At 34.2% G+C, this 22,083-nt stretch overlaps 4 protein-coding genes across 33 annotated transcripts; all 4 read right to left on the bottom strand.

Moving 5' to 3' along the window:
• Positions 1 to 32: 32 nt before the first annotated feature.
• On the bottom strand, positions 33 to 2,509 carry LOC137837047 (calcium/calmodulin-regulated receptor-like kinase 2). 2 transcript variants are annotated; one of them, XM_068645901.1, is made up of 6 exons: positions 2,337 to 2,509; positions 1,279 to 1,405; positions 1,066 to 1,148; positions 915 to 986; positions 386 to 589; positions 33 to 310 (listed from the first exon to the last, which is right to left on the bottom strand). In XM_068645901.1, exons 1-6 carry the CDS (start codon positions 2,412 to 2,414, stop codon positions 176 to 178), a joined length of 699 nt encoding a protein of 232 aa, XP_068502002.1. In that variant the 5' UTR covers positions 2,415 to 2,509; the 3' UTR covers positions 33 to 175. The 2 variants fall into 2 exon arrangements, with proteins under 2 accessions (XP_068502002.1, XP_068502003.1); XM_068645902.1 differs by having other exon boundaries at positions 399 to 589.
• Positions 2,456 to 5,755, bottom strand: LOC137837044 (chaperone protein ClpB1). Its single transcript, XM_068645870.1, has one exon. It carries the CDS (start codon positions 5,514 to 5,516, stop codon positions 2,775 to 2,777), a length of 2,742 nt encoding a protein of 913 aa, XP_068501971.1. The 5' UTR covers positions 5,517 to 5,755; the 3' UTR covers positions 2,456 to 2,774.
• Positions 5,756 to 8,111: 2,356 nt separating this feature from the next.
• LOC137837045 (pentatricopeptide repeat-containing protein At4g02750-like) lies at positions 8,112 to 16,589 on the bottom strand. Of its 29 annotated transcripts, XM_068645881.1 has the most exons (12): positions 16,034 to 16,589; positions 15,172 to 15,450; positions 14,562 to 14,980; positions 12,306 to 13,858; positions 10,281 to 11,255; positions 9,864 to 10,051; positions 9,699 to 9,777; positions 9,180 to 9,244; positions 8,979 to 9,057; positions 8,751 to 8,877; positions 8,516 to 8,612; positions 8,112 to 8,344 (listed from the first exon to the last, which is right to left on the bottom strand). In XM_068645881.1, exons 4-5 carry the CDS (start codon positions 13,803 to 13,805, stop codon positions 10,449 to 10,451), a joined length of 2,307 nt encoding a protein of 768 aa, XP_068501982.1. In that variant the 5' UTR covers positions 13,806 to 13,858; positions 14,562 to 14,980; positions 15,172 to 15,450; positions 16,034 to 16,589; the 3' UTR covers positions 8,112 to 8,344; positions 8,516 to 8,612; positions 8,751 to 8,877; positions 8,979 to 9,057; positions 9,180 to 9,244; positions 9,699 to 9,777; positions 9,864 to 10,051; positions 10,281 to 10,448. The 29 variants fall into 29 exon arrangements, with proteins under 29 accessions (XP_068501982.1, XP_068501976.1, XP_068501989.1 ...); XM_068645875.1 differs by having other exon boundaries at positions 14,562 to 14,863; positions 15,172 to 16,589; XM_068645888.1 differs by having other exon boundaries at positions 8,741 to 8,877; positions 10,223 to 11,255; positions 14,562 to 14,847; positions 15,172 to 16,589.
• Positions 14,057 to 14,689, bottom strand: LOC137836944 (pentatricopeptide repeat-containing protein At4g02750-like). The gene has a single exon (XM_068645748.1). It carries the CDS (start codon positions 14,687 to 14,689, stop codon positions 14,057 to 14,059), a length of 633 nt encoding a protein of 210 aa, XP_068501849.1.
• Positions 16,590 to 22,083: the final 5,494 nt, after the last annotated feature.

Here is a 22,083-nt window from a genome sequence, read left to right as displayed (position 1 = left end):
AAAAGTTTAGTTGTAATGTTAACTTCAGACTCTTTTCTCTGGAAAGTTTGCTTTTTTTTTCCAACTAGTGAATTGGACATTTTATTATTTCTTTTTTTTAGCATGAACATAAACTGTCTATAACAGTTCTCTGTCTATAACATAAACATGTTCATCAATATGACATTGATGAACATTAGGACCATATGTTAGGTGATTTGTGCAAGCATTTGTGTCCAATCTTTGCAAGCTGCCTCACTTCTTCAAGATTGCATTTTCCCACTATTTTCTTGTCAAGAATCTCATCTATACCATCATGATCCATTGCAGCCTTGCAAGATAAACAACAAGATGAGACAGAAATTGTGAAGTATTCCAACATCTTCTTCAAAGAAAAGTAACTTACAAGGTTAACATACTCCATCAAATTTTGATGAGGGTGGATGGCAGTGATGAGCTCAAAAACTATGATACCAAAACTGTATATGTCACTCTTCGTTGTTAACTTGCTTGTGGAAATGTATTCAGGATCCATGTAGCCATATGTACCTTTGAGACCAGAATTCCGGCCATCAAAGATCTCTTCTTTTGAGAGTCCAAAATCAGCAACCTGCACAGTTCAATTTTGATAACAATTTATTCATATCTGGATAGAATATTATCAATGCCATGAATGCCAAATTTAACTGTTTATTATATATTCCAATATACAAACACAAGCTTTAGAAATGCCACCTAAGCTTCTTGATTTTCAATCATTTAGCCACCATGCAAGAGCTTCTCTCTGATTTTGTAGTCATGCACAAAGTTCTTTTGACCAACAATAACAACATAACCAATGAAGGATAGCACTGTTTGATTCAATATCTAATGCAAAATTAGGAAAATGAATGGGGATCTGACTTTTAAAAAGAGCATATACAAAAAAATATTACCTTAGCTCTCTTTGAGTGATCTAGCAATATGTTGGCAGACTTTAAATCGCGATGTATGACAGGTGGGATTGCCTGTTCCATGCATATTCATATTCATCAACACATTTTCTCATACATTTAAGAAAAAAAATACATCAATGAAAATACATACTCCTTCATGAAGGTATTCTATTCCATGTGAAATATCAAGAACAATTTGCAGCCTTTCATCCCAACTCAATACTTTTTCTTCACCTACAAACATTTGCAGACTATTCTCAATTGAGACAACTTAGTTTGTCACGTGACATGTAAAAACATGCAAAAGAAGATACTAGACAAAAAAACAATAAAAATAGATGAACAACAAAGACCTTCCTCTTACCATATAAAAGATTTGCTAAACTTCCATGACTCATATACTGATAAACCAGTATGCGTTGCCCTTTATCTACACAATATCCAACCAAATTCACAAGATTCCGGTGATGCAGTCTTCCTAGCAGAAATACCTGAAGCAAAAAGTTAAATATAAAAAGTTCAACAAACCAACTGATGGCTGATGTTATAATATATTAGCTTATCCTGAATTACTCAAATTAGAACCAATATCATCAATTACATAAATGATATAACCTTGCGGAAGTGGTCTTCCCTATCCATTTTAAACTGTGATATATTCAGTCTTGAAAATTAAACAACCACTGCAGGCTTTTATTTCCAATGATGATAACCATACTACAAAAACCAAAATAATAATTCTAAATTTTAAGGTCATTCATATGGTAATGTTCCAAAACAATTTGATAAAACGGGTACACTTGGGGTTTCAATTGTGAGCTAAGTTTTCTAGTTTTTTTATAAAAAAAAAATTATAGAACAATTTTCAAATTTTGGAGAGTAAAAGTGGGAGAATATGAAACAATGCAAGGAAGAATGCAAGTAACAGAAAACTTAAAGTAGAAAACCAAAACAACTTAGAAGAGATGTTCAGATCTTCTTTTAGATATGAAAGATGTCTTAGTTTTGAAAACAGTTTTCAAAAATTAATCTTATCAAGCAAGTTTTTCTGTTTTCTTTCTTTTTGTTTTTAAGAACAGAAAAAAATTTGCGAATGAGAATCGCTACATATTTTACATATATATACTGATTTTCTGAAAATGAACAATAAACTCTTTAATATGAGGAGTAATTGAAGCAAAAGCAAGGATAATCATCACCAGCTAGATTATTAATCACTTCAATTGAAGTCAAATAAATAAGTATCAAATCATCTATGAACTTTGCAACGGTTTAATACCTTTAAACTTATGTTTTTATGAGTCTCTGAATGAAAGGAAAGAAATGTAAATGGCTGAGGAGGAAATGTATAAGATAATTATGACACCTTTTTCCAGTACTATACAAAATTCTGAATCCCACAAACCAAGTAACAGAATATACCTCTGTTTGGAATTCTTTCTCCCCTTGTTTGGAATTAGGTGCAAGCACCTTCACTGCTACAACCTCCCCAGTAGGCATTGTTGCTTTATAAACTGTCCCAAATGATCCTTGTCCCAAGGTTATCGTGAAGTTTTGTAAGGTAAAATTAATTAAGAACTTAATACTAATAAAGTATTTTGGTACAATTTATACAAGATTTGTTTGCATTGTAAACTGCAAACTTTGAATAAACCAAAACCAACTAAAATCTTTGGTTTGAAATTTTTTACATGTCTGAACTGAATACAATATTTACAAGAGGATGATCCTCCTGCAATCACTCCTATTTAGAAAAACTTTCAGAAGATGCGAAAGTATCAAAACAAGTTGTCGAAAAGAACCAGAAACATGAACTTAAAGGTCTCACAGTCATCATCCATCGTTATCATCAGTGTGCAGTCACATCTCCATTTCACCATCTTCATCCTCATCCATTTGCTCAATCTTCAACTTCTTCACTGCCTGGGCAGCATCAGATCGTTGCAGTGGTCCATTAGGCATCTGAATCAGAATATCAGACTTCTGACCAGTCACAGCATCAACCATTCCACCGTTGTTTTCCACCCGGTAAATTAGGTCGCTGCCCTCAGGACCAGCATCAATGTAGACAGTGGAGTTCTCATCAATTTCTTCCTTCACAAGCATTCTAGAAAGCTCCGTCACAACCTTCTTCTCCAGCCACCTCCTAATCGGTCTGGCACCATAAACCGGATCATAGCTCTCACTAAGGATATAGTCAAGAGCTGCATCAGTGACTGCCATGGCAATTCCCCTCTCAGCAAGACGAGAAGCAACGTCCTTCATTTGTAACCGTGCAACCTTCCTTAGTTGCTGGTGCGAAAGTGGATCAAACACAACAATTTCATCAAGCCGGTTCAACAGCTCTGGCCTAAAATGTCTTCTTACCTCCTGCATTACTTTATCACGACCCACTTGCATTGAAGATTTTCCTGAAAGTCCAGAAAGGAGGTGCTCTGCTCCAAGGTTAGAGGTCATGATGATGACCGTGTTTCTAAAGTCCACAGTGCGGCCTTGGCCATCGGTTAACCTTCCATCATCCAAGACTTGAAGGAGAGTGTTGAAGACAGATATGTGTGCCTTTTCTACTTCATCAAACAGTACCACACTGTAAGGTCTTCGCCTCACAGCTTCAGTTAGCTGACCACCTTCTTCATGTCCAACATACCCAGGTGGTGCACCAATCAAGCGTGAAACAGAGTGTTGCTCCATGTATTCAGACATGTCAATTCTCACCAACTGGTTTTCATCGTCAAAAAGTTGCTCGGCGAGGGCCTTTGCAAGCTCGGTCTTGCCAACACCAGTTGGACCCAAGAACAGGAAGGAGCCCGTTGGTTGTTGAGGTCTCCCAAGCCCTGCTCTTGATCTCAGCACAGCCTCTGCCACAGAATTAACTGCTTGGTCTTGTCCTACAACCCTCTTGTGCAATCTGTCAGCAAGACCAATCAACCTTTCTTTTTCATTTTGCCCAAGTCTCGTCACCGGTATGCCAGTCCAGCGGCTCACCACCTCCGCAATGTGTTCGGGTCCAACAGTTTCTGTCAACATTACATTCTCCTCAGTGTTCCCTTCAAGCCCTTGAATTGCAGATTCCACCTCCTGAATCGCCCCATACCGCAAATCCGCAGCTCTGGCAAGATCATATCGCCTCTCAGCCTCCAAAAGAGCAAAGTTCAGCTCTTCTCTTTTCTGCTTTAGTCGTCGAATCTCATCAACCCTCTGCTTCTCCTTTCTGTACTTCATCATCAAAGGTTGCAGCTTGTCTCTCAGGTCATCAAGCTCTTTCCGCACTTCTACCAAACGAGCTTTGCTGGCTTTGTCTTTCTCTTTCTCCAGAGCATGAAGTTCCACTTCCAACTGCATTCTCTTCCTTTCAAGGTTGTCAATTTCCTCTGGCTGGCTATCAAGCTGAACTCTCACATTCGCGCAAGCCTCGTCAACTAAATCAATTGCCTTGTCTGGAAGATGTCGACCAGTGATGTAGCGACTAGACAATTGAGCCGCCACAACCAAAGCACGATCAAGAATTCTTACACCATGGTGGCCTTCGTATCTTTCTTTCAAGCCACGGAGTATACTTACAGTATCAACAACACTCGGTTCCGCCACATACACCTGCTGAAACCTTCTCTCAAAGGCTGCATCCTTCTCCACATACTTCCTATACTCCTCAAGTGTAGTGGCGCCAATGCACCTCAACTGACCCCGCGCAAGCATTGGCTTAAACAAATTAGCAGCATCCATGGAACCCTCACCTTTCCCAGCACCGAGAACCAGATGAATCTCATCAATGAACAGAATAACCTTCCCCTGAGCCTCTTCCACCTCCTTCAAAACTGCCTTCAACCGCTCCTCAAACTCCCCTCTGTACTTCGCACCCGCAACCAACGCACCCATGTCCAATGCAATTAGCCTAACATCAGCAAGATTACTAGGAACATCTCCTTTAACTATCCTCTGAGCCAACCCTTCAACCACAGCGGTTTTTCCAACACCCGGTTCACCAATCAAAACCGGGTTATTTTTTGTTCTTCTGGACAAAATCCTCACAACCCTTCGTATTTCCTCATCCCTTCCAATAACCGGGTCGAGCTTTCCTGCCTGTTCCACAAGGTCTCTTCCATAGGTATGCAAAGCCTGAAAGGTCGTGTCACCGGTGGCGCTTTCCACTTTCCTCCCTTCCTTGCCGCGAAGCTTCTCGACTTCCGATTTGACCTTCGATGCCGCCACGCCGGCTTCCTTGAGCAACTCCGCGATCTGAGAATCTTCCAGAAGGCCGAGGATGAGCTGGTCGACTGCCAGGTGCGTGTCGCCACGCGTCTTCTGGTGCGTCTGCGCTCTGCGGATGACTTTCACGAGGTTCGTGCTTGCCGGAACCTCATCCGGAGGAGGAGTTTGCGAGGGCAGTTTCGTCAGCGCCTTGCTGAACACTCTCTCCGCCGCGCGCGCCGATTCCTCGCCGGCCGCATTGGATAACGCTTGGAAGAAGATTCCGGCCTTGTCGGAGAGCAGAGAGGAGGCGAGGTGGAGAGGAGTGAACTGCGCGTGGCCATTGCTCACCGCTGTTTCGTGAGCAGTGACGAGAGCCTCGTTGGTCTTGTGCGTAAACTTCTCGGGATTCATTTTCGGACTTGAGATTATAGGTTTGATTTGTGGGAATAGAGAGATGAAATGTTAAGGAAAAAACGAACAGAATATGAATTGGTTTGAGTTTTGAGTGATCAATGTCTGAAATGAGGAAGAAAGGAAGCATAGCCAATTTATTACTGGAAAAGATGTTTCTTGAAAGTTTTAGAGCCTCCTTGAGGATGAATAAGAAGCTTCTTGAAAGTTTTAGAGCTTCTTGAGGATAAAGAAGAAGCTACCAGATACTTCCATTTTTTGTTATTTTAAATAAAATAATAGTTTATTATGTCATCATAATAAGCTATTCTCACTGTAAATACCAATTCTCTTTCTCTTTACAATAATTTTATTCTACCAATATTATTTTCTTCAATTGAAAATCAAAATCCTTACATGAGAACAAACCATTTTATAATATGTTCTTAAGAAAAGAATAATATGAAAAGAACCCAGAATTCGATGCAATAAAATGCAAAAGTTCGAAGAGGGAAAGAAATAAAAGAATTTATTAAATCAACATGTACTATTTCACTAGTAACTAATTATAAGACACACTGTTTTGATTTTGTTAAGTTTTAGACACTATTTTATTTGACAAACTTCCCATAAATAAATAATCACCAAGGAAAACATAAAAAAGTCATTGCTTGATCTCTTGATGTTTGAACAATTGCTCCCATTTGCATCATACATACTGAAATATGATATTTGTTGTTGACCCGAAAAAATAGACAAAATAAACTTCAAATATTACAATAAATTATAGACCATAATTAAATGTGCGATTAATTAATTAATTATGTATTGACTTAATTTGTGAACGATCTAAAAATAGTTAAGTACATAAGTCTTTCATAACTTAGATAACAGACTAAGAAGTATTTGAGAGAACAAAAATATTTAGTTTAAGAAAAAACTCATATCAATTATAATTTGTTAACAGAAGAAAAATCAGATATGTTAAAATGATATTGTCGAAGTATACTAACAAAATTATCAAAATTATAAAAAACCGAAATAAGGAGTGATATAATTATAATTGTAATTAGTCACGTCATTATTTAGATTTTAATAATATATGTGTTGTCTTTATTTTAATATTATCACGTTGATAGGACTTAATTTTTTATACCGTGAAAATATGACAAATTATTAACATGATGTTGTAGCAGCCTTTTTTTTTATTTCTTTTGCCAAAATGGTAAACATGATTTAATAGATTTTTTAATGTAGTTGTGGGTTTCACATACAACCTACTGTTTACTTATTAAGATAAAGTAATATTCATGCTATAAGATTTTAGTAAAATCATAGTTTGATTAATAATGTCAAAAGAAATAGTTATACCCTAAAAAAAATTATATTAAGGTTGAATAATTAAAATTATGATTTAATTGGATGAATATGTTAATGTGTGTTTGATATGGATTTCAATTTTAAATTATAGTTAAGCTAATTTGTATGTGATATTTCAAACTAAAAATTACGGAAATCATCTGTAAAAAATACAAATTTTCTTATATTGAAGTAAATTATTTTTATTATTTATTTTTGTAATTCAATTTATGTTTGAATACTATCTTTATTAAAATTTATGTTTTTTTTTTCCTTAAAAGACTATAATGTACTATTTATTCTTTAGATATTATTACATTTTTATTCTGTGGACATATTAATTTCTACAAACAGTTTAATTTTTGTTAACATTTGAACTTGAATTTTATTTAATATCTATTAAAGTTTTATTTTAAAATTTTGTTATTTTACAAATTATACACACTGACAATTATTATTTTACAGTGAAAATCCAATTTATAGGAAAAACACTTAAAATTTATTAACATTTAATCAAAAATTCATTTTTAAGAAAAGGAAACTTTGTTCATTTATTAAATATGTCAATTAATTTTTTTAATCTATCAAATCAATTAAATTATTGTTTCATTTTTCTTCATTTTTTTACTCTCTTTTATTAAACAATCAAATATTTCACTTTTTCTCTCTTTTCTTTCTTTCCTTCTTTGCTATCTTATTTTCACTTCTCAGTCCAAACAAACAATTAAAGTGGTGTGTGAAGTCTTAAGAAGTTCTTTTGGTGAGGTAAATGGTCTTTTGAAGTTGTTATAAAGAGCTAAAGCAGCATCATGAGAAATTAGTTGTATAACAAAATTTAAATGCATGATCAATTACTGAAAATGAAAGTTCTTTCTGATGATAGCCCATTTTGTTTTGTGGTGATTGAATCTTCAATCCACCTCATATTTGGTTGTTATTCCTCCTATAAAGTGTAACAAAGATGTTATGAATGTTGGAGCTTATCTAATCCTTTTTCTACTGATTATGCATCTCCTTTGTGACCATATTTGAGAAATGAAAGAGAACAAAAATGCAGAATTGTGAAAATTACTGATGTAATGTTTTGGTTTAAACCACTTATTATAACTCCAAGTTATTATATAATATAATTTCAAATCACTTAGATCGATGTTAAATTAGACAAATTTTAGTATAACTCCATATTATTATATATTTCAGTACAGTAATATAGTCCTAGATCACTCCAGAATCAAGAATAAATTAAACAGATTTTAATTGGTCTCCAATAAATATTGGCAAGAGTGGAGCAGAATTAAGTTAAAAATGAAACTTGCAATATTAAATATGTGATGAGCTTAGTCCATTTATCCATGCTAGATGTCACCATAAAAGAGATGAATATAGGACATAAAGTTTTCAAATTGGTATGGATGGATTATTCCTCCTAGAATTGTTACCCCTTGACCTTGGATTTTTTGAAAACCAATACACCACACTGCTGCACCACCCTGTAACATGCATAGGTTCACCATAGCATCTAGTGAGGTCACATATAGTACACAAAAGTTGGACAATACAAAGCAATAAAGTGTACGTGAAGAACAAAATGCTATCAGCAATATCTGTTCTCAAGACGCTCAGAGAATCTAAGAAATAGCAATTGAAGTTTGAATACTTACAATAGAATTATGTTGTATCAGGTAGTCCCGTGATCTTAAAAGCAGAGATGCCCCACCAGCAAAGTTCAGACTTACTTGAGGAAAAACGTTAGTGACACTAGACACCGTACATGCAAAAAGGATTTAGAAAAACAGACTATCAAGATGATCCACTTTTTAGAACCCAATTACCAATGGGAAAAATAAAATAAAAAAGAAAGTCCAAAAAAGAGAAGCATAAAATACTCAGTCTAACTTAGTGGTGAGTAAGTAACATTGATTTCCCCTGGAAACAACAGTGCGTACAGATTGTAGAATTGTAGTTGTAATCTGCATTGATGAAAATAAGCATTCTTGCCATCAATAATTGATAAACCTCCAACCTAGCAAAAAAGCATGCAATGATTAATGATTGCTAATTATTGCATGACGATAAACATTAAAGCAATATATGTTTTAGATAAACTGAATTATTTGAAATTACCTAACTGAAACTCATCGCATTGACAAAAGGATCATAACCCTTTATTAGATTGAGTTTCTCCAAATGATCACAAGTATGCCTGTACTATGCAAAACATCCATAAACTTCTAGGAAGAATGATATTTGGATCTCACAGTACAAGTTGCCATAGCAGTAGTTAATCATATGCACAAATTTATCAAGTAAAAACCCTGAAAATACCTTTTTATTTGGTTATCTTATCATGAACTTGGTTTCTTCATGGTGTCTTGCTCTTAACTTGCAGGCTGATAAACATGAAGCTCCAGTGAGCAGTTGGCATGAAAAACAAAGAATATTCTGATTTTTAGCATCTAGTAAATTTTCCTTTTGGGTTCCTTCAGCTTCTTTCAGGTTTAACCTTTTTTCAGATAGAAGTGACTAACTAATTACTAAAACAAGTGTTAATCACATTGCTAAGATGTTAATCTTTCTAAAACAAGTGTTTATCATCTTCTTCTATCAACTTCAAGTGGAAAAATTTAAAGATAACTCTTTTATTCCTAAAATTGTATATCAAAATGTAAATATGAACTTGTCCTTGTTTATATTAGAGAATCCCAACAAACATTGCATGATTGTTGAAATGTAAATGTCTACAACTTTTAAAATATTGGTATGCATCAATTGAAGCAAAGTGCAACTTTGAAAAGGCTTATGTTAAATACTTTATATTTTTCAATCAATTACTTTAGTCCTTACCACCAGGTGGTACAATTGCAAGAGCCATAACATTGTTTTCCTCCAATTCCATAGCTATTAGATTTATTTCATTAAGTCCCTACAAAGGTATACAAGTGTTATTCATTCCATAAAGTGAACATCACAAGCATCTATACAAACAATTATTTTATAATCAACACATACCAACAAATCATTTGTACCATCATCACTTGATATCAAAGGACCACCTCCTCCTCCTTGGAATGTACCTCTTCATCTGCTACCGAATCTTCCTCATTGACTTCCTCATATTGTTCTCCATTTTCTTGAGGCTCTCCAGTTTCACTGGATTTTGAATCTTCTTTAGATGATTCATCGTTTTCTTGATATTTCTGATGTTGAATGACATTTATTACATTGCAAGTATAAGTATTTTTATAGTGAAAGCATTAGAGCAAGTTTTTTATGAAAAATGATCACATTGTAATAATGACATTGATAAATTTTTGTTAACTATAATTCTGACAAATAAATTGTGAAACAGGATTCGGAAAAGAGATAACTTCTCTATGATGTAATTCAAAGAAATGCCACATTCCAACTTCAATCAGATGATCATACTTTGTGATTCTGACTAAGGTCGTTGCAATTCAGATTATCTGATCACCCTTGTCAGCTTTATACATTCGCGTGGATCAACACAGACATAAATGTGCTTCACATTGCTTTCAGCACTTCTCAAATAGTACAACTATTCTTTTAGTTAATTTCCATCGTATCTGTCTATTCTTACCAATAATCCCCACAGGAACAGATACCGTCATTGAAGTGGTGAAACCGGTTAGAATCCCTTAAGATAATCAATCTTCCAACAATCTTGGATATGTGTCTGATGGCATTATGACAGTCTTGACAAACACGTAAGTTTTTCATGACTCGTATTGGTCTGCCAGCACGAATAGTCAGAATTCCAAATGCTACAGCCAATTTCTCACTGTGATACTTGAGCATGTGCTCCTTTTCTTCCTCTTCCACATCATGCAAAACCAATTTTGTTGAAGAAACATACCCGTCACGCCTCATTTTCAAATCTAGCTCTTCTAAGAAGGCATATATTCTATCCTTTTCTGGGTGGAAACAATCCCCAACTGCGAATGTATGAATCTTGTTTTGTACCTCAACCCAACTATATCCAGTTACCTTCTGCACACCAACTTCCTTCATTCTTGATCTCATCTTGCCAACATCAACCCACCTACCAGAAGCCGCATATAGATTTGAAAGAAGGACATACATCCCTGAGTTGTGAGGTTCCATCTTAAAAACCATCTCAGCAGCCTTCTCACCCAGTTCAATGTTACCATGAATCCGGCTTGCACCTAAGAGAGCTCCCCATGATGCGGCACCAGGCTCAAATGGCATTTTTCTCATTAAGTTCTCTGCTTCTTCCAGGCGGCCAGCTCTTCCAAGAAGATCAATCATGCAAGTATAATGTTTTGAACTTGGTGTTACATTGTAATTACTATTCATTGAATAAAAGTATTCAGTTCCCCTGTCTATCAAGCCAGCATGACTACATGCAGATAAAACACTAACCTGAAACATAATTAGAAGAATAAACAGAAAGTTAGAACACAGGAAAGGGTTAACGAAGGCATGCCACTACTGATTTGTAGAGACAAACAAGATTAACGACTCCTTTTTAGTTCTTTTTTCAGTAATTGATTATAGTTTACCGGGCTAAGAGGAAAGTACTTGAACAACTAATTGTATTTACAGGGAAAAAGAAAAACTTTACTAAAACAAGGAGGTTGCAATAAAAATGAAGATACCACACAAAGGAAGAAAACTAAGGGAATCCGTTATTAGTGCAGGGGGCACCTATCTTTCATCTTATGAGATAAATAAAGCCAAGAGGTTCAGTAACACAAGCTAGATAAAACTAAGCAAATTGACATTGTACACAAATGCTCTAGTAGCATTTCTGATAGGATTTGCTTATCCAAGTTGATGATAGTGACAAAAGAAAGACAAAGTCAGAGAGACCACAGCAGTATACTCTCGCTTTCCCTTATTCCACTTTTGTCTGTACTTAATTTTTTGGTATTTTTTTGTGTACTTGATGAAATACTTCTCTTGCAACAAATTTAAAAGTACACAACGGCATGCATCACTCATAACTAAAGAAGAGAAGTAGTGGGGGTAAGAACCAACAAAACTGTATTAAAAAGTTATCTTTTATATTAAGCTGTTCCAATTAATAAGGTCAACTAATCAAGAACATTCTTAACACCATATACTACATCAGTGTCAATTTCTTCATGAACAAACATAATCATCACAATATAAGTAATAGATTAAGAAAATGATAATGTATTACAGTATTACTAACAAGGATTAATTTCATATCAAGAGAGATAGCAGGTTCTAGAGTATGAGATACTGAGTACAAAGAAAACAGGAGAACGAATGGTCCAAGGGAATTCAAGAGATTTCCACATCTTCCCAATGCCCAATCTAATTCCAGCCTAAACCTTCCCAAGCTTATACCTCCTATAAACCAAACTGGATGACATATGAAGTACATGCAAACAACAAGCTCTAAATGAAAAATCTAAATTCTTATGAAATGTAAAGAATGTATACCATTGTAATCTCATCAGGTTTAACACCTTCTTTCTTCATTGATTCAAATAAAATTAAAGCTTGCCCACCAAGTCCATGCCTAGCATAACCAGCTATCATTGTGTTCCAAGAGACGACGTCTTTCTCCTCTATTCCTTCAAACACTTTATTAGCCTCATCTGTGCTGCCACATTTAAAATACATCCCAAGAAGCGCATTTCCCACAAAACAACCAGTCTCAAATCCTGCCTTCACCGCCTGCCCATGAACTTGTTTCCCTAACTCCAAGGCAGCAATATCAGCACATGAGCTCAAAGCACAACTAAAGGTAGACCTATTGGAACTTTCCCCATCTCGTTTCATCTCCAAAAACATGTTAAGAGCCTCCTCAAAGTGTTCATTCTGAGTATAGCCAGCAATGATCGCTGCCCAAGATACACAATCACGCTGAGGCATCACGTCAAACAGTTTTCTGGCTTGAGTTATACCACCATTCTGACAATAGCCAGTAATCATGGTATTCCATGAACTTATATTTTGACAGGGCATTGCCTCAAACAACTCCCTCGCAGTGTCCATTTTCTTGTCTTGCACATATCCCGCAAGCATTGCATTGTATGAAATTTCATTTTTTACCGGCATCTCGTCAAAATATTTTCCTGCTTCATCCACCATTCCATTTTGCACATATCCAGAAACCATTGTCGTCCAAGTGAACACGTCCCGAACTGGAGATTCATGGAACAACCTCTTAGTCTGAGACAAATCTCCAACCTGAGCATAACTAGAAATCATAGTGTTCCAGGAGATGGCATCCCTAACAGGCATCTGGTCAAAAATTCGCTTAGCATCACCCAACATGTTTCTCTTCACATACCCACCCATCAAACAATTCCAAGAAATCAATTCCCAGTCCGATTGGGACTCAAACAGTTGTCGTGCCTCCTCAAGTCTCCCGTTGTGAACATAAGCTGCAAGCAGCCCATTCCAGGAGATGGAATTCCTATGAGGCATCTTATTAAAAACCTCCCTTGCCTCATCAACAAATCCATTCTGGGCATACCCAGACAACATGGCATTCCAGGATACAACATCCTTTTCAGGCATAAGGTCAAACAACTTGCGGGCTTCGCCGAGCCTGCGGTTCCTAACATATCCAGTGAGCATAACGTTCCAGGAAAACAAGTCCCTCTCAGGCATTTTATCGAACAGGTCCCTTGCGAGGGAGAACTTTGCGTTCCTCAAGTACCCAGATATCATGGCGTTGTAGGAGACAGAGCTCCAACGAGGCATGGAGTTGAAGACTCGAAGAGCAGAGTCGCAGTGGCCATTGCGCATGTGGGAAGAAATGGCCTTGTTCCATGTCACAATGTCAGGGTCTTTGACTTTGACGGAGTTGGTGGTGGTGGATGAAGACTCGTTGCTTCTGCTTCGTCTTTTACTCCTATAACTATTCGTACAAAGATAACGTGAATTACACTTACGCAAATGCCTCACAACATAGACATAGTTGGTGTGCATTATATTATGCTTCCACGCACACTGTCTTCTTCACCATGCATCAACTTGTTCAACTATCAAGAAAATACATGTCACTAATGTTAGCAAAAAGAGGTAAAATATCTTCATATACTATTAAAGTATAACACATAAAGAAGAAAGGTTCAACTCTCAAAATAAAGTATAAAGGTCATCGAAGAAAGAGAGAAGGTACAATAATAGAGTACAATTTGTACTTATAACTAGTTTAATTCTCATCATATTTCACACTGTTACCAATAATCCCCACAAGAACAAATACCCTCACTGAAGTGGTGAAATCGATGAGAATCCCTTACAATTATCAACCTTCCAACAATCTTGGATTTGTGTTTGTTGGCATTATGACAGTCTTCACACACTCGTAAGTTTTTCATGACACGTATTGGTCTACCGGCCTGTAGAGTCAGAATTCCAAATGCTACAGCTAATTTCTGACTGTGATACTTTAGCATATGCTTTTTCTCCTCCTCTTCCACATCATGCAAGACCAATTTTGTTGAAGGAACATACCCTTCTTGTTTCATTTTTAAATCTAACTCTTCTAAGAAAGTGCATATTCTACGTTTCTCTGGGTGAAAAAAATCCCCAACTGTGAATGTATGAATCTTGTTATGTACCTCAACCCAACTATACCCTAGTGTTTTCTGAACACCAACTTCCCTCATTTTCAATCTAATTTTACTAACATCGACCCATCTTCCTAAAGCTGCATATAAATTTGAAAGAAGAACATACATTCCCGAGTTATGAGGTTCCATCTTGAAAATCATCTCAGCAGCCTTCTCACATAGTTCCATATTGCTATGAATTCGGCTTGCACCTAATAGAGCTCCCCATGTTGCAACATCTGGCTCAAAAGGCATGTTTCTGATTAAGTTTTATGCTTCTTCCAGACAGCCTGCTCTACCAAGAAGATCGACAGTGCAAGTATAATGATTTGAATTTGGTTTCACACCATAATCCTTATCCATTGAATGAAAATATTCAGTACCCCTGTCTGTCAAGCCATTATGACTGCAAGCTGACAGCACACCAACCTAAAATATTATTTGAAGTAAAATGATATTTCTTGTAGAATAGAGTCAAAAGGCAAGCTAGTGCATTATAGATAAAACAATAATATTCCTCATTCATAATTGATTTGCCATTTGCTCCTGCAAAAAGAAAAGTTATTTGAAAGATAGGAATAACTTTGGAAATGGATGATTAAACTGGGTTAAGTATTAAAGCCTAAAACTTAATCAGAAATTGAGTTATTAATCTGTTGAAGTAAAAAAACAATTAAGTGAAATTTAAGCAATAATGACAATTATTCACGCATAAGAAGAGCGTAAAATATGTGTACCATGGTAATCTCATCAGGTTTAACCCCAGCTGTGATCATTGACTCAAATACTGTTAAAGCCAGCCATCCATGCCTAGCATAACCAGATAACATTGTGTTCCAAGAGCCATCTATGCAGCCACATTTACAGTACATTCCAACAAGTGCATTCCCCACTAAACACCCGTTCTCATACCCTGTCTTCACCACCTGTCCATGAACTTGTTTCCCTAACTCCAAAGCAGCTATATAGCACATGTGCTCAGCGCACAACAAAGGGTGGATCTTACCTAGGCAAGTCTTGGTTAAACATTTGGTTAAAACTTGTTCAAATATTGGATTGACAACTTGCACATTAAACAGCCTTTGTTCTGTTTTTTTGGAGATTTCATTGGTTTCATATTTGTTATTACTCATGGATTTTAATATTAATGTCTTTTCAAATATGAGTTTGGCAGACCAGCCTATGAACTTTTTTTTTTATTTTTATAAAATGCCTATGAACCTTTTCTGTAATACTCAATTTCACTTTATGCACAGAGAGAGTTTGTGCTCCCAAGGATGAAAGTAAACAACACAACGATTCTGAAAATCCAAGTGGATCAAATCTGCCGAGTTCTACAGAGTCTAATGCAACAGGTTTTCAAAATCATGGTTGTCAAGTCAACTCGTTAACTCATCCGAGTTCACGTTTCCACATACCTTACCGAGTTAACTCGGTAGTAAACTCGGTTTTTTGAGTAAACCCGGCAGAATCGGAGTGAACTCGGTGAACTCGCTCAAAGTCGCGAATCTGCTCCAAGTTTGCGAGTTCAACTGGGTTTTCGTTTTAACCCAAAACGGTGTCCTTTTGAATGGGAAAAATTAAATGAAATAAACTGACCTTTAGGATTTCGCGTTTCGTTTTCGTTTTGGTTTCACTTTGCGGCTACTGTGGAGTGCGCGGAGGTTGTGCGTCTTCTCTGAACGAGTGCGGCGGTGGTGGCGATCGAGCGGAATGGTTGCGGTTGTGGCGGTTCGTACATTCGTGCGTTCGTGCGGCGGCGATTGCGGTGGTCGCGAGTTGCAGGTCGACGGTGGTGTGAAGGTGTCGTTCATCATATAAGGTTAGAGATGGATGGTGTGGAATTAGGGTTCCATTGTTACGTGGTCTGATATAGGAAATTAGGGTTCTGTTTTTATTTTATTGGTTGCACAAAATGGACTCCAAATTGGATTTTTTTTACTTAATTGAGGTGCAGAATTTATTTTTGTTTGCTAATATCTTTTCACGTGCATGGCTTTATGAAAAGAGAAATTGTTTTCTAGTTTAAGAACATGATGTTCCAACCAATCTTTTAGGGGGTGTTTGCTTTTGGGGGTGGTACTGTAGACGCAGACGGATGTTGGGTGCCATCCCCGTTTGGATTTGTAGATGGGTGAGGGTGAGGGTGAGAAGAAAGTTGGTCAAAATGAGGGTCTTCTCATAAGTGAAGAGAAAGGAGAGGGTGAGGGAGTGAGTGCCACGTAGGATAAGAGAAAAGTTATGTGTGCCCTTCACTTGAAGGTATCTGGCCATGCATGAGGAAGTATTTTGTTTGAAGCTTTTCAGCAAAAGCATGCATGCACATCAGCAACAAGCACATGAGATTCCTCACAAAACAGAGACAATTCACTTGTTCACAAAGCTTCTGTGAATTTAATTTCGTTCTTAACCGACTATGAGTGAAAATGAACGTCTGCCATAATCGATTATGTGGGAAAAAATTTGGTGGGATAATCGATTATGGTGTTTTTTGCACTTGAAGCATAATCGATTATGTGTGGTATATTGTGAATAATCGATTATGCTCACGACATAATCGATTATCTGTAAAAAAAATTTGGTGGGATAATCGATTATGGTATTTTTTGCACTTGAAGCATAATCGATTATGTGTGGTATACTGTGGATAATCGATTATGTGATAATTTACACTGAGGTGATAATCGATTATGTTTCTTAATTTTTCAGACTTTTGGATTTCTATTTTTTGAATTAATTTTTGAATGATTTTTTGGACAATTTTATTTTGAATTAAATTTGTTTTAATTATTTTAAAGTACTTGTTAATTAGTTTATAATTTTAGATGTGAATGTTTAGGAAAATTGATTATCTAAAATTGTATATTATTAATGTAAAAATTTCATGAAATTTGAATATGTTATTTTTTTATATGAATTGAATTCAATTTATTATAGATTGAAATTAGAGATCTATTATTTTAATATGCCTTTATTAAAAAGATTATAAAAATTGTTGCAGTAATTTAAAAACGGAAAAACTAAATATACAAAAGATTTTTTAACATTTAACAATGTTAATAAATAAATTTATGAATGTATACATAATAATTTTATTTTTTTAACTTTGAAGCTGTTAATAAATAAATTTTTTGATTTAAATTTACATAATAGATTATTTTTTAGAAATTATTATTTTTACAGAATGTAAATATAACTTTTTAATGTTATTTTTTAAAACAAATATTGTATTAATAAAAAAAAGAAAAAAAATTACATAATAAATTAGAATTTGTAATATTATGTGTACATAGTTACTATTTTCTGAACATTTAATTCTTTATAAAAAAATATATTTATTTATTTGAAATGATTATTTTTACTTAATGGAAATATAAATTTTGAATGCTATATTTTATAATTTTGGACATTTTACATACACATACCATAAAATACATATAATTTATTTGTCATATGTTATTATGAAAAAATTAAAACAAATATTGTAGTAATTAAAAAGAACAGAAAAAATTACATAATAAATTCGATATTTTAATAACATATGTAGATATTTAATATTTTTTTAACATTTAATGCTTTATAAAAAAACATTTATTTATTTGAAATTATTATTTTTACAGAATTTAAATATAATTTTTTAATGTTATTTTTTTTAAAAAATATTATTAATTAAAAAAACAGAAAAAGATTACATAATAAATTAGAATTTGTAATAATATGTCTACATAGTTACTATTTTTTGAGCATTTAATTCTTTATAAAGAAATATATTTATTTATTTGAAATGATTATTTTTACTTAATGGAAATAGAAATTTTGAATGATATATTTTATATTTTTGGATATTTTACATACACATACCATAAAATACATATAATTTATTTGTCATAGTTTACATAAAAATTATTTATTTGAAAATTATTATTTTTATAGAATGGAAATACAAATTTTGAATGTTATATTTATAATTTTTGTTCATTTTACATAGACATACCATAATGTTGTGAACTATTTGCATTATATATGGCATCCCAGAAACGCCACAGAATCCATAAGGGTAAAGAGCCAGTAGAAGGTCATGCCGTTAATCCTCCACCAACAACGGGGATTGAAGAAGTACTTAATTATTCAAGATACTTTACTTCAAAACGGCAAATGATGGTGTTTGAAAATATGTTTCATGGAAGACCAGTCATAACTTCGAAAGCAATGCATTCTCCTTTTTTTGTTGCACCAGGGTTTGAATTTCAAAAGCTTCTAAACTTCCAGCACTTACAAACTTTCCTTGGAAAGAAACTTCCCTACTATGAGGAATTAGTGCGAGTGTTTTATACAAATTTGAAGATCACACCTCATGGTGAACTTGCCATTGAGATTTGTGGTAAGCGGATACACATCAATGAAATGGATTGGATTAATATTGCTTATTTGAGGTATGACGGTGTTAAGTTAACACTTGGGACGATCCCTGAGGACTGTAATTTTGATCGAGCCTTAGCATTATCGTCCATGCTTCGTGAAGATGTTCAGGAACAGAATGTCAGAAATGTCGCTAGTCTAACAATGAATTTAATAATATTAAAACTATCAACAAACAAAAATTTAACTAATACAAATTTTTTCAATTAATAAAATTAAAAATAAAGAAATCATATTTCATTTCTATATTTTATTTTTTAATTAATTTCAATTTTATATTATTTTTTAAGTTATAATTGAAACTTACAATTATTTTAATTATCAAAGTTATGTACAAAATTAATAATTATTTTATTTTTATTTTTTTACACACATGAACAAAAGTGTACTTTATTATTATATATAACATAATGTAATAGAAATTAAATAATATAATACTAATTAATTTAATTAACTTAAATTTCCTTTAAACTAATTAATATTTCATTTTCTTATTTATTTATATATAAGGGTAATTTTGTAATCTTACAATTTACACTATTCAAAATATATTAAAATACTCTCACAACTATCACATCATTCACACTTTCCAATAAACTTTCTTCACACACATCCCTCAATCCAAACACCCTCAACTTTCTCCACACTTTCTTCACACTTCCACTCACTCACACCCTCAACTTTCCACTCACCCACAACCCCTAATCCAAACAAAGCCTTAGTAACCAAACCACGCACGTGTAAACGCATTCTTCACTTTATAAAAAAGTGTTAATAATGTGTTACATAAAAATAGGTTGGAACCAGACGATTTTGGACCTCAAACTAACAACAAAACCATTAAATAAAAATTAATTAATTATTTTATTAACTAAATTAGATAATATTTTAGATACTAGAAAAACTATTGATTTCTAAATTACTTTATATTATTGATAAATAGTTTTTAAATTATATCTAATTAGGTACAAAGGTTTTGCTACTAATTTAGAATCTAAATAATTGGTAATTAAAATATTGGTAGTTAATTAAGTACAAATTTAGAAACTTTTTATCAATAATAGAAACTAATTTAAAAATCAATATTTTTTTAATTTCTAAAATAGTATCTATTTTGGTACAACAACTAATTATTATTTTTTTATTTAATAATTTTTTAATATTAGTGTGATTGTAAATGTTGTGAGTAAGATATATTGATGTAATTATGTATTTGTTTTGCATTAGCAAGAGGCAGTGAGGGAGATAAATGATGAAGAGGTGGATGGAGTGAGAGATGTTGGTGCCCTCCATGCTTGATTATGATTTTGGTCTTGCTTCGTTCCTTATTTCCATACTTTGATTCTTTGCAAAATCAGAGAGAAGTGTTGATGGTGGTTTGAAGCAATGTTAGTGCGAGAGAGTAAGGTACCCTGTAGGGTGTGCAGTTGAAATTTATTAAATTTGCTATATGATATTAATTGTTTACTTAATAATTTAGGCATATTGTTTTGCATTCTATGAGGCTCGAACACGTATCTTAAATGGTGTATTTGTGTCAGACATATGTATTGGATACTGACACTCGTACGACATTTGCACTTCTATGATATGTATCCGTGAACCGTGAAAAGTCAAATACAAAAAACATTGTTGAATTTATGACAATTTTAGCATAATTTTAAAAAGGAGAAATATATTAATTTTTTAAAAACTTAAACTTATTGTATAAATTCTTATTATGATTATAAAAATATGGAATAAATGTTTTTGAGCTAGTAATGAGAAATATATTTCTTTTAAAAAAAAGTGAAACATGTTTGTATACATAAATTTGTATTGTCAATTTATGTAATTTATTATTATATAATATATAAATCTGTGTCAATATGTCATACATTTTAGAGATTATACATATCTCTGTATCCGTGTTTATGCTACATATTACACTTCATTGGGCTAACATGTATGCTACATAGGCAATTTCTTCCTGCACCATATCATTTTTAAATTGCCACAAGAGCAAGCCTATCCGCCAGTATCTTGGAAATAATTTTAAATTTGAAATTAGCAACAGCAATTGGTCTGTAATCTTTAATGGAATCAGCACCCTGAATCTCAGGAATAAGAGATACCACATTACTGTTCATTCCAGGGAGAACCCAATTTTGTTTAAAGAACTGTTGAACAGCATTACAAACATCTGTCGCAATAATTTCCCAGCAAGAATGATAGAAAACACCACCAAAACCATCAGGACCAGGAGCACTATTACCGTTAAAATTAAAAACAGCATTCTTGATTTCAGAAAAATCAGGACATTTAATCAACATCATATCCTCCTCAGAGGAAACCATCGCAGGAATATAAGTACCAATAAAATCTTCCATATTATCAGTATACTCAGCATAAAGATTTTTATAAAAGTCCAAAATATGATCCTCAATGATTTTAGGATCCTCCGTAACTCATTATCAATCCGTAGACGATGAATCCCACTAGAATTATTTCTCCTTTTGACCACAGCATGGAAAAAAGTGGTATTTCGATCTCCATCCTTGAACCATAACATCTTAGCCCTTTCTTTCCAAAACAAATATTGACAGTGAAGAGCATGATCCAGCTCCTCCTTAGCAATCTTTTCTTGACAAAGAAACCCATCACTATCAGACAAACTAGCAGTCTCTAAGTTTTTTTGAATACCAAGGAGGATACCCTGCTTAAGAAGAACTGCATTGTGAACATTACCAAAAGAATTTTTATTCCAGTCTCGGAGCTCAAGTTTCAACCTTTTTAACTTATGTTGCAAGATAAACATAGGACAACCAACAACCTTATTAGCCCAAGAATCATGAATAAGCTTCATACACGAAGTGTCCTGAAGCCACATAGAAAAGAAACGAAAATTGCTAACCTTCCGCAAAGAATTACTAGCAAGACTAGCAAGAATAGGGGAATGATCAGAACAATTTTTAACAAGAACCTGATAAGTACAAGAATCTCATTCATCCAGACACACTCCATTACATAAAGCCCTATCCAGTCTTCTATGAATTCTATGCAACCCTCTCCTTCCGTTACACCAAGTATAACAAGATCCAGTAAAAGGCATACAAGAAAGATCATTAGTATTAATCCAGTCTAGGAATTCATTACAAGAAACCTGATTAGGAGCCACCCCCCTTTACAGTCCTCCGCCGAGAGCACAACATTAAAATCTCCCAGAATACACCAAGGCCCTGTAAAGAAAC

This window comes from Phaseolus vulgaris, chromosome 4 (genome assembly GCF_000499845.2).
Source record: "Phaseolus vulgaris cultivar G19833 chromosome 4, P. vulgaris v2.0, whole genome shotgun sequence".
Classification (NCBI taxonomy): Eukaryota; Viridiplantae; Streptophyta; class Magnoliopsida; order Fabales; family Fabaceae; genus Phaseolus; species Phaseolus vulgaris.
The sequence above is the reverse complement of the archived record's forward strand: the minus strand, read 5'-3'. Positions and strand labels throughout refer to the sequence as shown.

Coding starts and splice junctions, on each gene's coding strand:
- LOC137837045 (XM_068645876.1), bottom strand. CDS start 13,805: ATGCACACCAACTATGTCTATGTTGTGAGGCATTTGCGTAAGTGTAAT. Junction 11,256..12,305: donor AACCTGATGAGATTACAATG/GTATACATTCTT, acceptor ATTATGTTTCAG/GTTAGTGTTTTATCTGCATG.
- LOC137836944 (XM_068645748.1), bottom strand. CDS start 14,689: ATGCCTTTTGAGCCAGATGTTGCAACATGGGGAGCTCTATTAGGTGCA.
- LOC137837044 (XM_068645870.1), bottom strand. CDS start 5,516: ATGAATCCCGAGAAGTTTACGCACAAGACCAACGAGGCTCTCGTCACT.
- LOC137837047 (XM_068645901.1), bottom strand. CDS start 2,414: ATGCCTACTGGGGAGGTTGTAGCAGTGAAGGTGCTTGCACCTAATTCC. Junction 1,406..2,336: donor AGAAAGAATTCCAAACAGAG/GTATATTCTGTT, acceptor TTTTTGCTTCAG/GTATTTCTGCTAGGAAGACT. Junction 311..385: donor TGATGGAGTATGTTAACCTT/GTAAGTTACTTT, acceptor TTATCTTGCAAG/GCTGCAATGGATCATGATGG.